This window comes from Varroa jacobsoni, unplaced genomic scaffold (assembly GCF_002532875.2).
Source record: "Varroa jacobsoni isolate VJ856 unplaced genomic scaffold, vjacob_1.0 scaffold_567, whole genome shotgun sequence".
Classification (NCBI taxonomy): domain Eukaryota; kingdom Metazoa; phylum Arthropoda; class Arachnida; order Mesostigmata; family Varroidae; genus Varroa; species Varroa jacobsoni.
In genome coordinates, this window is record NW_019213469.1 from 90,763 (window position 1) to 108,434 (window position 17,672).

Below are 17,672 nucleotides of genomic sequence, written 5' to 3' on the forward strand. Positions count from 1 at the left end.
ACCATCATTTAATCTATTGTGGATATTTTTATCAATTGAAATGAATGATGAGTCAATCAACCACTCGTTCATCTATGTAAACAGTTGGGTCTGTTACAAGCTTAGTGAGCCTTCAAACTTTGCGGATTTACGCCCAAATCTCGTTCGCGACGCTTCCACTTCTGGACAAATCGACAGGTAACTACATGAAACATTAGCTCTTCCGGCACAAAATAGTTTTGTCAAGAGTCGACCTATACCGGTCAGTTCGACCAGGCATCGCTTTCAAGGTCCCGTCATCTTAATCAAGGGACCTTTCTTATTATTCACACACGTGCACAACGACTATATTATTCTCTATGAAGACAGAAGGTACGAGCTAACTGTAGCTGGATGCTCGATGTAAAGGCAGTCCCAATTACCTTGAACATTCCTAGTTACTCCGGTGTTTTATGAAAGAAACAAATAACTTTTCTGTTTGTAGCAAAAAGGGTTACCTCAACATAAAACCTCACCGGGACAGAGCTCGAGGCCATCATGTCGTATTTATTTAAATGCTGTCTCGTATTCTGTGCCAAAATGTGCATTAGTTATTACGGTTCGGTCGTCCAAGGTAATAACCCTGTTCCGATCTGAATCAAGGGTCGGTAACCTAATCTAAATAGCATTTCAATCAACGTTAGAAAACAGATGCTCAATGCAAAGATGAGGCCTTTCGTATGCCCCAAGTATATAGGTGTATCCATGACAAGGGACTACACACTATATGTTGTTATGTGTGACACGGACTGTACTAGCAGTTCCAGCAGACGAGTTAAATTTGGTGAATGTTCTCAAATATCGTTTTGACTAGGAGGATTACGTTCAATAATGGGTTAGAATTACAATCCCGAAGACCTATTTCAGTTCTCTAATACAAGGTGGGCAGGAGAGACTTGCGTGACGGAAACGAACGACATAAGTGCCAGCAGTCTTCACCGTATCACTAAGTAAAAAAGATTTTTGCCCAAGATGTGAAAGACCTCCAACGAGGTAGTACATCTCACATCCAGTCGTCGACGTTTTTGCTGATCTACAGTCGACACAGAACACCTTTAATATATGCTATACCTGAGAACATGGCTTCAGCTACACATACACACGTACTTATTTGTGTGTAGGCTTTCAATAGCTTTTCCACATAATAAGATGTCAAAAAGTCCAGTTCAGATGTATAGGGCAAGGCAACGTATCGTAGTTTAGAAAAAAAAAAAAAAACAGCAATTAGCGTATTTTCCCGAGTATTTTAATATCGTTACGGCGTTTGCATTGTTCGCGGTTCAATGATTGTTACAGCCGAGTTTGCCCGATGAACACCATTTTCAGCGTCACAAGCACAGGCCGACCCTCTCACTGCCAATACTAAAATATACGTACACACGCACATACACGCTTCGAGTTTTAATATTAGAGTATGGTAGATATGACTTTCGGTATTTCGTCAGCCTATGGGATTTAGGACAGATGTCAACTATGCGAATATTTGCATGTACTTATGCATGCATCCATATGCGTGCGCGCGTGCATAATTCGTAGAAATAGTCAAGAAGACGCGTACATTTACGCAAATAAATGACAGGCGTTCGTTGGAGAAAAGAAAATAAAAACGTATTAAAATTCTATTTCTGTGTTCTTGTGTTCCTCTACTTTCGCGCCTGTTTGTAATCGCATTTTTAGTTAACTGAATCTTTTCAGGCCATTTCAGATTGGCCCTCTGCTCGGTAGTATTCTGCAGAACACGTCCTTTTTTAGAGCAGAACACCATCTCCATCCTCTCGGGAAAACTGCTCGACTTCAGTTCCAGGTTGGACCTCATACTCAACTGTACTGCATTGTAGAATTACGAAGTATCTATGTGAAGTAGAGATACTGCGGTAAAAACATATCAACTTCGCTAGCCCCGTACGATTTTCGAAGTTCAAAATTACCTGAAGTACGAAACCAGTGGTAGCAACAGCTTTAAATCTATCTACTCGAATGCGGAAAAGATCGAGGACGGGTACGAGACAGATTTTGTTTGCCCTTTGCTTAAAAAAATATAGTTATGATTGTGTACTTTTTTGCTGGCTTATAAAAGTGTTAGAGAATACAGGAAAGTTCCGTAAACTTCCACGTTTTCTAAATATAAAATGTTACCCTCTGAAGGGTGGTGGCACGATCTTTTCGGAAATGCTCTACTATATATAAATATATATTTATTTACAATGGGAGAAGGCACACTATCATCGGAGCGTAAGCTGCGGCATGGAAACCCGAGAACAAATGTTTCTCAATGCTGGAATTCTTGCGAAACCCTCGGGACGGTTTCATTCGAAGTTCGACTCAGGAGCGACCCAAACACTACTGACACCGCCTACAACGAGAATACGAATCAAGGGACGACAAGGAAAAATACGACAGGCATTGGCCTAGTATAAAGGCCTTATTGCAAGCTACTACCTACAAAAAAGTATTCTACTTCCAACAGTGAAGAAAAAGCAAGCCAGAAACCTCTTGCCATTGCTCCCCCTTCTCCCCAAATGCATACAATATCTGACCTCGTTGTGTAGTCAAAGAAAAGAGTGTATCACCAGCCCATAGGAATACAGGGGCATTAGGTGAGGCGTGTGCCACTTTATAGAGCCATGAACTCGCTGCCCGCCGACGATGCCATGACACGACATAACTTCTATCCTGGCAATCACATATAAAGTACAAACACGGCCAGCCAACAGTCCATACTGCGTAACCGATACAAGATTATCATTCGAAAGTTATTCGACGGTTTTTAGTTGCGTATCAGTATACGTATGATTTACTCGTAAGAGTTCGACGTAGTACTCGAATACTTACTTTTTGTACATTCGTTACCGAATTTACTGTTGAATTACTACAAAAGTATCAACAACGGTAATAACAGAATGAACAAAAAGGAAAAGAACGCACGGTTAAGGTAGTAGGGAGCTAGTTTGGCAATCGAATACAATTCTGCTCGCTAAAGCTTTAGATAGATAGAAAAGTGTGTGATTTTTCTCAGTGTTCAGCTAACCATTCGCCAGGTACGTTTGCTTTTTCCTTTAGGCGGCATTACACAATGCTGCGAGAAAAACTGGAACTCACTTGAAACTTCTTGACGCTTTGCCCGTTCTAATTTAATCAATAAAATATTTGGATTCGTCTCTTTTGACAGCTAAACGGATTTACTCAAGAACTGCCCCCAAAAAAATGGACGCCATTGTAGTACACGTATAAGCGCGACAGCAACGTAGAAGTCATACCTTGTAGGAGTCTGTTTTCGTCCACACCAGCTAAATGGACCCCGATGTTCCCGATCCGGATTTTTAAAAAACGACCGTGACTACTAACCTATGAAAAATATTTTTCTAAACTTTTCTTGGCTGCAATCGCGCTGTTTGGCATGGCTACTTACGATTTACCATTTTGTTAGCTGAACAAGTGAGAAATGTGAACAGTCTTTCAGAGCTTACCAGCTTCTATAGAGTTTTCGATGAGATGGAAAATACTTCGAGCTGGCGGCAGCGAAACTAAGATCCTCAAGAATTGGCCATCCTTCTTCTTTTTCTTCCCTCAGAGTGAGTTGGGTTTTTGTATTGATATCATTGTCGCCTCATCCGTCAAACTTGCTGTAAACCACTCTAATGGGGATGGTGTAGTTCCGGCACTGTCAATTTGATACCATTATAGGCTCGGTCCTTATGAATCCTTTAAGAATATTTAAGGCCGCGTAACCTGTTAATATTATTAGCTGGCTTCCTCTACCTGATTGATTAATAATTTTATTTAATATGTTTCGTTCGTCTGCTACGCTGTATATCATTCCAAACAAAAATCATAGCCATTCCGCTACGCAACGAACTAGCGCGATAAAAAGCTTTGCAAGGCTTATCCATATCGCGCAGAGCAAAGCTAATCCGCAAATGAAAGTGATGATTGAAGAAATATGTCATAAATCGATAAAATAATGAGATAAGAAGAAAACATTCGAATAGAAAAACGATAATTAAAGTAAAAAATCGATTTTTTGGTCATATTAAAAAGACAGCCATTTTTCCGATAAGACTATTCCGAAGTTTGGACGCAGTAGTGAGTACAAACCGTTATCGATCGCACCGATGAAGTAAAAACTCGTGTATCAACATGACACTTTTTTATTATGGTCCATCTGTCGTCTCGATCCACATACATTAAGTAGATGTCAGTCGATAGCTGGCTTATCTAATCAACCTTCAGAGACGTGTTGATTCCTTCGTAGAGTCATTCTTTGTCGCTGAAGTCGATTTAGCCAAATTAAATTACGGACGTTGCTGAGATTTTGGCTGGAAAAGTCATCGACCCAGATTCGCAGGAGAAGACGAGCGCTACACAAAATATACTCGGTCACTTCGTTATCGCGGAATCCGACCTATATTTTCTTATAGCTTCTACAGATAATTATCGGAGCTGATTTAATTTGAAAGGTTTGAAGTGATACGGGCATGGAAGCTGGTCTACTGAGATGGTTGCTAGAGGAGTGTATAATCAAGGAGCAACTGTCACGTTCCTTCATTCAAAATATAATGTAGTAACTTGCGTTACTTAAAATTCCAAATTACATGCTGGGCAGTAATTGTCCTTGTTTGATTCGTTGTTTTCCTTTGTAAAGTTTGTGACTCACCATGTAATACAAGGTAGCTTAAAAAAAACTCCGTCCATAGCTCTGATAGAGGCTTCACAGCAAAATAACAGCTTTTGCCTAACAAGTCATGACTTTTTAAACCTCAGATTGCGGTCAGAGTGTCGCTAGCTCTGGTGGTTCCTGTACACCGTGTGTACAGTGACGAATCGCTCTATTCCTTTCGCAACACACACGGCAGGGGCCGAGTGTGAAGAGTTCGAAAAATTCTTCTGTAAACCTGAAGACTTTGAACAGTGCGTGCAAGCAATACACAGGTCATTACTAAGCAAAGTCTAGCAGGAACGAAACCCACTGCGGTCCGTTGGTAGAAGTTCCTCGAAGCCTTTATTCGCAGAATTTACATTCCCTTTCTGATAGTCACCTGGATGTAGGCTAATACCTAGTTCTAAGAAGCCAGCGTTCTGAACCATATTTAGGTGTCAAGGTAGCATGCTATTGAAGTTGAGCAGTTACAAAATGAACAAGTTACAAAGTTATTTATTCAGATTCTATCGAGATTCTTGTTTCTATCGGTGTCTACGACATATTATTATCAGTGAGCAGTCCAGCATTACTGCAAAGCGATATTATGATGTTGTCTGACCGATCTTTTCTGCTTTTTTGTGGTGCATTGGTTAACGTGTCATTACTGCATAGGGTATATTGATTTCACACTAATAACATGCCGAGATTTTTACGTAAATGGCTAGATTTATTTTCATGTCTATTAATTTTTTTTATAGTCACCATTTTCACAACTAATATGCACTTATGTACACTATGTTATTCTATTAAGTGATATCACAGCTGTCAGGATAGACTAATAATTTCGTGATTTGCTGCCCCTCCTCCCCCCCGCGGGGTTTTCAAATGATGCCTTCCTTGTTGTAATAATTAAAGCAGTTTTAATTAGTACAAAACGTCAATTGGAATTCATTCTTTTGTCATCCCGATTTTTCTACACAGACGAAGAAAATTAAAGAGGCGATTAGGTCTTCCCAAAATCATTCGAATTTTTGAGAAAGTTATAACCTATTTGTTACTGGTTGGTGTAAACTTACGTTTTTATTTCCACGTGTTACAAACTTATTTGTAAAAGCCACTAATTAATGAGATTCATAAACCTGTGTTTTACCTGAAATTTCATGAACATCATTACTGAGTTCTAGAATTATGATTGAACTTTTGCGCTCTCTATTTTGACACCATTTAAAACCAACCCGGTGTTTCTTAAAGAGAAGCGTTGGCGTCTTCGAGATCTCTAACATTGTTCTGTTTCACTATTGATTTCTTTATGTAGTATAAACACATTTTAGCTTCTAGAAACTGGGTTGCCCTTTTCGCTTGTTAGCAATGTTTTCCTCGTTATAGGATTCCTCAAATATTTCATACGTTATCACGGCCTCCATGGGCTGTCTCCGCTGATCGGATTAATTATATTCTTCTATTCGTCTATACTTTTGTACACATACAAACTTTTCTTATGCTTTCTATTTATTTATATTATAGATATAGAGGTATTTTTGATATACATTTACATTCATATTCAATTACATTTTATATTCGTTTCAGCCCTTTGCGTCATGCAGAAAGAAGCCATCTCCACACCAACGATCACCACGTGCCTCGCCTAAAATGATGAACTACCACTGACTTTTTCTGACGAAAGATGGGACCATTTTGCGTGGGATTTTGAGCGTGTTACACGAAGTTGACATTGGCGTGCTGACCGTTACCACTCAATAGGGCACGTTCCCCATCCAACGCCAAGCTACAACCTGTGATCTGCAATTGAAGTGTACAACCGCCCGTGCGCCCCTCTGACTGAACCTGGAATATTCTTGCTTTCTGAACAACATCACCAATCTGAGAGGCGTTATTGCCTCGTGGGCTTCTTGCGTGTGGTCCTGAGCTTGTGAACAAGCTGTTTGCCTCAACCAAATCAAAATCAGACTCCGACGTGGACATCGGTGAGACAGCTGGCATCGCAGATTTTGTTGATTTGGTCGTTTCTATACTGCTTGTCTTCAATGGCTGTTGGCAAGTTCTGGCTTGACCATGCCTATCGGCCACCATCGAGGATGATTCCGATCCGCTCGACGGCTGCGAAAGGGCAGGAACGAACCAACAGCAAAAAATACATTGGAAAAAACCTGACAGAATTAGCTGTTTTCAACAAAATCCTCGTCTAAGGTGTTAGCTGGTGGCTTGCACTGAAGAAAGTTCTCAACGACAGCGCCTGGTCAGTTGACGCCGGAAAAAAACGTCAGCCATTAACGTCGGCAATCCATGTGCTCGACTGCATGTTTTCTCTCTTCTTAAATAGCTTACCTGGCACGCCGAACGACAGAATAGCCTCGGGTTAAGGTGATGTCACGTGGCCCGGGCGACGACCAGCAAGAAGAACAGTTCGAGCGCAAGCAGTGGCAAACTTGTGTGCAAATATGAGAGCGCCCACGATTCTGGCCGGCTTACGCCTGTAACCACCGAATTTCCTGATGACGCTGATGATGTCGAGGAAGATGAAGGGGACTTGCGCGCCAGATGCTCCTCGGCTAAATTGTCAGACAAATTTCACAACGCCACATCAAAAAGCTGTTTGATGCGAAGTTCATCCTTTGCCTACCTAAGGCACAGTTGTGAAGAGTGCATCGTGGATTTCTTGATTTTTGCCAAACGTCTATGATGTCTATTCTAATCTCTAGTAAATATACGACTGGAACAATTGCTCACCGTGTAAGACGTGAACGTGCACAACGGCCGGCGTTGAATCAACTGGAGCACACGTGTATTTACCGGAGTGTTCCGCAGACGCCACCGGGATGAGCAACTTCGAAACCTGTATCCATGGGGACTCAGATCGCGAAGCAGAACCACCAAGTATAGCCCAGGAATTAAACATTGATTGTAGATCGTCGCCTAATCTTGAGCCAGGGCGTTCCATCGTAATATTTACATGTCTCTCATAGTTGACCACCTAAATTTCAATAATGGATAGGTTATAGGTGGAAAATACAAGCGGGTGTTCATAGGCGAACTGTTTGGTAACGCCAATTGACGAGAATCGCTAAGTGGACAATAGTTTGATCGTATGTGAAACAGACTTGCGTATCTTACCTTATCTTGATGATACCAGAAAATGTGGGTAAGTGGTTGGGGGCAATCGTGAATAACGCAAGTCAACGCGATCGTACTTCCGCTGTTCACGTACAATTCGGGTGCCTCTACAATCGAAGCATGGGGAGCTGAAAATAGAACAGGCTTTTTAGAAATTCGCAGCATAACACGTAAAACCTTGACCCCGTTTGTGTTGCCGTTCGCGCTTTGCTGATTTATAATGTCTGTTTAATATCGTGATCATGCATAGCTTAGTAACTTCGTTGACCACTGCAAGAACTACACAGTGCATTGACAGCTATAGTCAAAGTCTGCCATAGCTTTGACATTTACAGGGGTAGAACTTCTCAAGAAGAAATACGTATTCTAAAAGCCACAACAGACACAGGGCCCGCTAGTTCAGCCTTAAACCAAAATGTAGCTCGAATCTACACATGCGGTGGGCGACCGACTACCAATACTTGCGCCTATGCCCAATGCTAGGCCTTTTCCATCTCCCTGCTGGACCCTCCATCCCCGTTCAAGCCCATCTATTTGAAAACGTCTGAGGATAAAGGGTTTTTGTCCTGCAACAACAATAGTGATAAAGGAAGCAGGCACGACGATAGTGAATTCATAGTTTCCTTGAAGCATGATCATGATTCTTGGGATTAGGTCCCTCCGGCTCGTCCTCGTTCTAGTAGAAGCAGCAGCAATAGATTGAATACGCACAGAGCATGTTGTCTTGGAATCTCGTCCCGACCACCATGATCCCAGCGCAACAAAGTGTTTCGTGCCTTAATCTGTATCTCGCGTCTAGACCTTATCCGCCTACTCCTCTGCGTGCGCGCCGACCTGCCTTGATAATAACGATTTGTTGCTGGGAAAACGGCAACAGATCGTAACGTCGACTCTAGTGTTCCCTTCTCCCTTAGACCTATCAGCAGCTGTGCAATACTTGTGGCGGTTTCTCGCCTGGTTCTCAGGGGCCAATTCACACACACGCCGACAGACACGAAGATATAAGCATAAACATATGTAAAATGAGCTGTGATTGGGCTGTTTACTGCTGGTGTCGGGATCATTGCCCGTTTATAAATATTACTCCAAGTCCTCGTCGCGTCCGGGCAGCTAGTATTGCCGCCATCGATGCGACGACGCTCTTCTATTCCCGAAAAAATAAAAACCGTACAATAAAGCACCGATAGTCTCTTCTGCCACAAAACTAAACTCCTATGTCATGTATATATGTTTTCGGGGTTCAGAAAGTATGAAGCGTGTATATATGGAGTCCGTTCTAGATCTGCTCTTTTTCTTGCTATTTCGACAAGACGACGTTTTATCTGGCCCACGCCCGCTGTGAGTGTAGGAACCAACATCTTCAAGTTTATACAAACCAACTGTACAATTTAGACGAATCTAGTTGTGAGGAGAAATTAGTTGAACAAATAGAAGAGTACTTTGACTCACTTATGTATGCAATGCGACAAAATTGTATCTTGATTCATAACCATCTTCAACAAACTGAACTACTGGCCTCTTCCTCTATCAAGAACTGCTCTACCTTTAGATAACAGTCCTGAAAAGTATTCTAGCACGGCATTCGAAATGTATCGGCATCAATTTTAACTCCTATATACGAGTCTTGGATAACTATCATAATTTGCAACAATATCTCGCATATATTTCCTTTTCTTCGCGTTTTTTTGGCATCCTGCTACCACACTTTGCACTGTAACGCGCCCTTTTTGCTTCATCTAAAAAATTGCCTGCAAAAATTACAGATAATTGACCAAATCGCTGTGCTACAGATAAGAGTCTTTCGCTCGAACTGTTTTCTCTGTTTTGTGCCTCGTCTCGGCCCTCTTCTACCATACGTTATACAGGAGTATGAGTGCTATTAGATATCCTCGAAACGCACCTCCCCATCCTTCGGCTCCTCTTTTTGTACGGGAAAATTCTGAAAAAAAAAACGCAGATCTCAGCTTTTCTCCTTGGCTTACGTCGCCTCTGTTTTCAAATAGAATCTCCAAATTGTCTTCTAGCTAGAACGGATGAAAAGAGAAAGAAGGAAGAACAAGAGCTCTGACATACTAGGGCCTGAACACGCCTTAAGTTTTCAGGATAGACTCGGAACAGGCCTCCGGCTGCTTTGTGAGCACATCTAACTAGCAGACTTGGCCGCACGGGTCGAACAACTCCATCATACACGAAGGAGAAAAACCAGCCGCCTTTTCATTGTTCTTCCCTTGTACACCCTTCCCCTCTCGTCCCGAGCCTGTTCTGCAATAGCTCTACGACCGGTCGGATTCCTATGATGATAACCGGACGGATACGACAAAGGCGCGAACAGTCGAACGAGCGAATATATTGCCACCATTTTAGCTATCAACCGCTAAATGTGCAGGCAGAGGCAGGTCTGTCTGGGCGCCAGTCTTGCTTTTTAGACCTAACTAATGCTTTGCCGTACGCTAGCGCCGAGAAGAAATGAGCGGAGCAGCCGATTATCTTTGCCACGGGCATCCCTACTACCGCCGCCGCTAGTGGAGAACGAAAGAGATTGGCGGGGGCGAAGAAAGAGTACTAGGGTTAGAAGGAAAGAGGCAATGGACTTTACTTTATTACGACTGAATGGGAAATGAACAATAGGGCGCGATCGAAAGAACGAAGAAAGGAGTGAGCGAGAGACGAGCGATCCAGAAGGAGAGAGGAGAGTCGAAAAAGAACAGGCTAGAAAGGAGCGAGTTGTCTGCTAGGTGCGCGTCTGTCCGAGGGCGCGTTTGCGGATACGCACGAATTAAGCAGAAAGCAATGCTAAATTATAGACCGCTCGACCAGAAGAAAACCGCCGACCATCCCTCTCTTCCCCTGCCCGTTTCTTTCTATCTTTATCGCTACTTTTCTCGCGTTTTCTGTCTCAGGGAAAGACAAACTCCGCCGACACCCGGCCCCAAATAGGGTGACGGAAGACGAAGACGGCGTATACGGGATTTTCAGATTTGATTGGAAACGCAGTGGCAACAGAAATCGTAGAAGTGGTAACGGACGTAATTCCTCCAAATATGACGCTGCTGCTACTGCTACTGCTCTTCGTCATCGTTGCCGTCGGCTTTCGGTTTTGAGTATTCGAAAAGTAAATAGTGCATTTGCACTATGAATAATATACCGGTGAGCGTATATACGTGTCCCAGATCAGTACTTTTTTTTTTATTAAAGAAGTATTGAATACAAGTTTTTCGGAGTGAGCATAGAACAAATTGTAACATTGGAGTGACAAAATGCAATAAACGAAAAAATCTCGCTAAATAGAAGCTTTTAGAAAGTTCATATGATACTATCTATATTCAAGTTTATACCGATTCATGTTTCAACTTCTAGAATATAAATATTAAACAAAAGCTGTTATTAACGAATACACTATAAATGGTCTTCGTTTTTCATACATACGCCTTTTTCTTTACCGTTTATAGCCACAAAAATGTTAACTTGAAATAATCTGCGCCACTACCCGTACCTTATTTTCTTTGCACATACATCTAACTTGCGTCTCGCCGCCGGCGAACTAGTATATAACCACATAATTATTTATTTCTAGAGCCCAACAAAAAAGCATCCGAGACGAAGACAAACTTTAACAAATCTAGTTCTTTTTAATCTACTCCTCCTTTGTATATAAATACGTGTGCGTATACGATGTAGATATTGCTTTGGGTTCGTACTGCCAGGTATGTTCTTCTGCTTCTCCCAACTGTTTTCCCGCATCGTTTTCTATTTGGAGACGTCGCGTAGAATTACTTTTGTCGTTTACCCCCATGAGCGTTCGTCTGTTTCTACTTCTTTGAACAACGACACCAATACGATGCACCGCCAACTCCTCTACTTACCAAGGACATTAAGAGTGATGTGAGCGCTAATGAGGGGGAGTTGTGTATTAATCTGGCATTCGTATTCGCCGGCGTCCGCCTTTGCCACCCCGCGTATCTGCAACATCCAGTCTTCCGGGTCGTCCGGCAGGCTCCGCTGTAAGCCGTCAGCGTTCAATGTCGCCGTTGGCATGCCAAGGGTTTCGTAGCCGGGCACCGTTCCGCGCAGGACTCGAGCCGAACTGGCCGAAAAGCGATTATCGGTTGTGTACGTGTGCAGGCCCACCGTGAGTATGTGGTAGTCCGATCGCCTAAGCCATGTGACCTGCAGTAGTATATGTAATTACCCGAATTCAAACAAAGAACAAAGGATTAACAAAAACGACATAGCTGAAGGGCCTGTGTTCGTGTTGACAAAATATCGATATCCGGTGTGATGCATAAATCACACGCACGTTATAACGATAAATTTCCTATGTGTCTCGGAGTGCATACTTATTGATATACAAGGAGCTTTGATTCTACTTGGTAATTCCCGCCTATGTCTAAACTGGGTGCATTTTTTGCTCTAGATTGCAACTGGACAATTTTATTCTATAGAACGCTACGGTTAGATGAATTTTCAAGGTTGTCGAATGCCGCAAGAGAAACAGCAGCAGCGAGAATGATCCATTTAATTATTCGCTCCTGTCACAGCGGCTTAAAAAGTAGGCGCTGTAACAAATCAGGCTCCTGGACAATAGCGCCGCCAATAGTCTTAGATTTCTGACTCATAGACTTCACTGTTGTTTTCGAGCGGCCACCGCGTGTCGCACCGCGTCAAGCACTCATAAAAAGACACTATATGCGTTCGACTTGCATGGAAGCTTGCGCTATTTTGCTATACTACGCATGGCTGAAGGTATCGAGTGGCGCAAAAGCCACCCAATATAAAGACGCCACCCCCATAATGCTTACTAATATCGATATAGAAGTATATGGTTATTTTTCGAGAGGAAGGAAAACATATCGTAGACATGTAAGGCTGCGGGGAATCATCTGCCCGGGTTTCTCACTACCTATACATCTACATGTATATATAGTAACATTTCGTACTAACCGTTTTTTGCGCCCGACGATGCACGACGCAGTGAAGATAGACGGTTGCGCCGAGCTGTCCCGTAATATTAACCGGTGTTAGGGTACGATTTATCGACGGCTTCTCTTTGGGGTCGTTTTGGCGAAAACTACTGAAGTCATTGAATAAGTTGATATGGTCAACATCGATCGAGTCCACACTTTCGCCAGACATCAGCATTCGAGCAAGTCGATTACGATGTGTGGCATGTCTGCCTGTTACAAAATAGCCGCATAGTTATTATTATTAGAGTCTATAAGCCAATTTACAGCCCCACTATAGGGGCAAGCGTTTAGAAATTTCGCTGACATAAATTCACCCGCTTAACTCTATCTCAAGAGTAAAATAAACAGCGAAAATATTAAATTTTCTTAAATAAGTAATAATAAGCATTTATGACATTTTTGTTTCAACTGGCACAGGAATTTTATCGCCTTAACTTTAAAACAGGATAGTGAACTAAGTTGACTAAATTATATAAACATAAAGAGCTCTAACGTGCCCACTTGCTCCGTGCGACTTCTTCAACTTTCGACGTAGGCAATGAAACGTAGAACGAAAATGCCGTGAAGGCACGGGCAACTTTTCGACACAACAAATAACAAAAATGGTGCGTGTTTTTAGTCATGCCAGCTTTGCCATTAAAGGCGTCCTCGGCATCCGCTTTGCGTCGATCCTCTGTAGTCTGTAGCCAAATTCTGTATTCATACGCAGTGGCTCCGTTAGTTATTTCAATTTGGCGTCATTCGCATGTCTTCGCCGACAACAGCGCGCGCTGATGGGCTTTCTAACGATGCGTCCGGCCTGCCAATCTTGGGGACACGTGATGGCCTCGTACTGGGAGCCAGCTGTCTACCGAAATACCGCCCGACGGCGACGATATTGGACGTCGAGCTCGAAACACAGAAGCTTTGTAGCGGTCCGGGCGGCGGCGGCAGCAGCAGCACCCTTCATCCACAATGCTTCATTTCCTCATGTAATATTTGTTTCCATATATACACAGTGTTCAAGGGGTGGAATAATATATGAATGATCCGCAACACCTCGCAGTGATACCGCTCGGTAAATAGCTAACAATGATTACGAAACGGCAGGACAGATTGTCAAGGCGTAATCCGTCAGAACGAAAAGTACCTGTTTCCTTGGTTTAATATTGTCACTTAGAAAAAAGTAAACAGCGGTAGAGTCGCAAGGGGCTCCTGCTAAAGCAGACGACGTCCGAGTGAGCGACGACCGAATAGGTAGGTCGGCTAGTTGTGTTCCAGTTTCCTTTCGTCCTCAACTACCTGCGAATTTATGTGGCACTAGATGTTCATAGGCGGCCTACATGACCCTTACATTGTAAGTGTCCCAACTACACTATTGTGAGCTAGTTATCGTTCATTAATATTACATTATGATTATCGTTAGTGTTAATAGAACGCCCCAATTATTGTATGTACCATAAAATAATTACGCCTATGTGTGGTTACTAGGTTAAGTTAACCAATTGGGTCTTCTAAAACGATATGAGCGTATAGCGTCCGGTGGCCGGTAGACCTGTCGGTACATGCTACGTATAAGTATTATTAAACTTATTCTGTCCGACCAGCATAACCCACAAGACCACTAGTTACTATTATACTATAATACATGAACAGTTTTTAGCCCCATAAACCTAATTACCCAGCACGAGCACATTCACGTAAACAAACAAAAGCAAACTTTTCGATAAGATTTTTTTACAAGTTTCGTCGTCATAACTTACATCGAGTACACTTAATAGACCATTACAGCGATATAGCGTGGGAGTTAATGTGCTTAACACCTCTGCGTACACAAGGTTACTTTCGTACACAAGGTTTGGCCTCCTGCCTGCCTGCCTGCCTGCCTGCCTGGTCAAGGGTGCGGCGCGCCTGCGGCAACGGATGTTTATCGACCACAGATTACGATGAGAGTTTTTGGACGTGTGCTTTGTTCCGTTAACTGTCGCACCCCTACAGTCTACATAGACGACGTTCGCTGAGAGAGCCCCAGAGAAAAATTTTCGCTCATGTCCATTTTGTTTTGCTTCCGCAGTGGCGTTGTAGTGACCTTATCACCGTAACTGCATGACGCTTCCTGTTTGTCTAGGTCGATATTCGCAACGCGGTCTTCCCCTAAACACCCGATTAATTCTTCATCATAATCTTTGTGTCCGAGTTCTGCGTTTTTACGAAACTGTTTGTCTTAGCCAAATAACTTTAGGAACTAGAAAGGGGCTAAAATGTGTTGTAAATCGATGTTAGTTCGAAGAATTACAATCGGTCAACATACTAGATCTGCTACTCTGAGGAATGAACGCCATCAGAAAAAGCCGTAAGTTTTCTGATATCTAATAATTAGCTGTGCGTGAATCAGTAACGGCCGAGCGAGTCGTGATTACTTAGCATCATAGCTTACCTCAAAATACCCGTTATACGTTTCATTACGTACACTAAATATTGTATTTCTAACGGTGTTTGAACGTTTGGAGTAGCGGCCAAACCTGGAGGTCAGAAAAGTTTACAGAACAACTTACCAAAAAGTGAGCAATTATAACGTCACATTATACGTTAAGTAGAACACATCGCTTGCTTATCCTATTATATGTATCTTTTTCTTTACAACTACAACTAGTATTTAATTGTTGGGGGTGAGTGGCTGCCTTTGTCCGATTTGCGAACGCATCTACTTATGCAGAACCGGCGTTTTATCTAATCATACCTTGATTGCTAGCGTTTCATCTACAATTCCTTACGCTGTCATAGGATTCGGAATAAATTGACTAAACTCAACGCAAGAGAACCCCTGATCTTTTGGACCTAAAGAGCTCCGGGGTGCTAATGAGGCTTACAAGCTGGGGATGACTCGGCTGGGAATAGCTAAACTGAATGAATGTGATTATATGGAAGGAATATATGCATGATATTAAAGGACTGTTTTGAGTGGACTACAGATGCTATTAACCGTACCAATGATTTTTATTATTAAGTTTAAACTTAAAGAAACATCAGAAATAACGCCCTTACCCCGCATGTATGAACATTCATCAATGCCGCCGCTCAAAAAAGATGTGTCAGTACCAAAATGTGTAATAGTCGCACAGCGTTACGCGCATTGTTATCAAACACAGTCAAAAATATTGAACATGTTAAAAACATTAATTTGGTTAATGGCTTCCATTGAACTTAGACACCTTTCTACTGGGTCGCATTCAGAACCCAGACGTGTTGACCCAGCCGAATATTGCAATCTAGGTTTTAGAAGTTGCTATTATAAACTTCCCAGAACGTTTACTCGATCAAATACGCATTATATTGGATCATTATAACCATCACAGTTAGAGTATAAGTGTACCAATTCTGATCGAGTTTCAAGGGTAGTTCTCTTAAGCACAAGAACGCTATAGCACACAGCATGTTACTTAGCCTCCATCGTAGCTTTCCAATCGGCTTCCCAAAGGCTATATATTACAATTGAAATATCTGTGAGACGCATATTATAGACGTAAACAACCCCTCCGCTCGTTTTTTCCTCCTCCTCCTCCTCCTCCTCTTCTTCATTCCTTCTCTATATCTTAAGTGTTTAGCAAAGCGTAATCTTCTTATGCTATAGTCGTCACCCTTGACAACTTCAGAGGATCGATAAGCTTCAAAGCCTACGGTTCTGAGGCTGGTTACTCCGCATTGTTTTGGCATGGCATCATTATCGCGGGTGATTTGATGTCAACCTTGACCTTTTTCCGGGAAGGCTTTATAGCCTCGCTACACCATTACCGCTTTTGGGCTGTTGCTCTTGCGCGTTTGTTCGTTCGGCCCTTATCGATGCCTCGTCTGTCCCTAACTGTTCGTTTGCCCCTGCACTAGAAAAACTTGCTATTACATATATAAGGATTTTTTTTAAAATTCCATTGTAGCAGAGTTGTTATTTGCAAAGTGACGCGAAGGGGTCTACGAATTAACGTGAAACAAGCCAGTGAAAAGACTAACGAATGAGTTTGGTTGAATATGCAGAGTCGTGAAGCCAAGATAGACGCCGACACGCACCTTCAATGAGGTGGAAGTTGTTAAATGCTATGTATTAATAATGGCAATGAATCATATTATGGAAAATCAAGTGCAAGGGTTTTAGTCGCTTTTATAAGATTACGCTCTTTATTGGTTCGTTATAGTATCTAGTAGTAGGATCTAATATTGATATAGCAAAGGGACACGTACGGCGAGCCTTTCCGAGGACCAACTCCGATAGTCGTCCGTTTTACCCGAGTCGATCTTTAGTGAACGATGGTAATTGACTAGGCCAAGGATTGCCCTAAGCGCTGACTATGTAACATTTATTTTATCGGATTCAAGTCTGGGCTTAGGATAGTCGAAAGGTCTTTCGACGAACGGTTTAAATTTGTAAGTATCATGTAAAACAATCAAGTTTCTCGAACTAAAGTGATATTCCTAGGATACCGACTATTTTCTTGGCGCACGAAGTTGTTTAACATGGCTGGACCGATAGTACATTTACTATTTAACATGGGCCATTTTTTTGTTGGACACTATTGTTGCGTGCACACACGTAAACGAACGGCAGACGAACACAATATTCCTCATGTGACCTAAATACTTCGATGTACTGCAAATGGAACATCAAAATAGGTAACATATAATAGTAATAATGATGACTGGATCAAAGTACGCCAGGCACGATCGTTTTAAGCCAGAGAACACCAAACACAAGGTAACAGTACAGTTGTGATAGGTACGAAATATACGTTTGTGCTTTAGGCCAACGAATAGCTTTTTCCAAATCTCCAATTGATAGACTCTATCTATTTTTAGATTTGCCGGAACTTTGTTACTATTAGTAGTAATATTATCGTTGTCGTTTTGTTAATAATTATGACCACTGAGCAGTGGCTATGGCAGAGTTTGTA

The 17,672-nt window shown here is 42.2% G+C and overlaps 1 protein-coding gene across 1 annotated transcript in view; it reads right to left on the reverse strand.

Moving 5' to 3' along the window:
• Positions 1-5,281: 5,281 nt before the first annotated feature.
• The window catches only part of LOC111261549 (uncharacterized), a 42,313-nt gene continuing 29,922 nt past the window's right edge, over positions 5,282-17,672 (reverse strand). Inside the window, exons 2-7 of the mRNA XM_022835140.2 lie at positions 12,731-12,963; positions 11,653-11,956; positions 7,790-7,917; positions 7,406-7,649; positions 7,004-7,227; positions 5,282-6,775 (exon numbers count right to left, since the gene is read on the reverse strand). Coding sequence (XP_022690875.1) covers positions 7,046-7,227; positions 7,406-7,649; positions 7,790-7,917; positions 11,653-11,956; positions 12,731-12,963 — 1,091 coding nt within the window. The 3' untranslated portion in view covers positions 5,282-6,775; positions 7,004-7,045. The remainder of the gene's footprint in view (positions 6,776-7,003; positions 7,228-7,405; positions 7,650-7,789; positions 7,918-11,652; positions 11,957-12,730; positions 12,964-17,672) is intronic.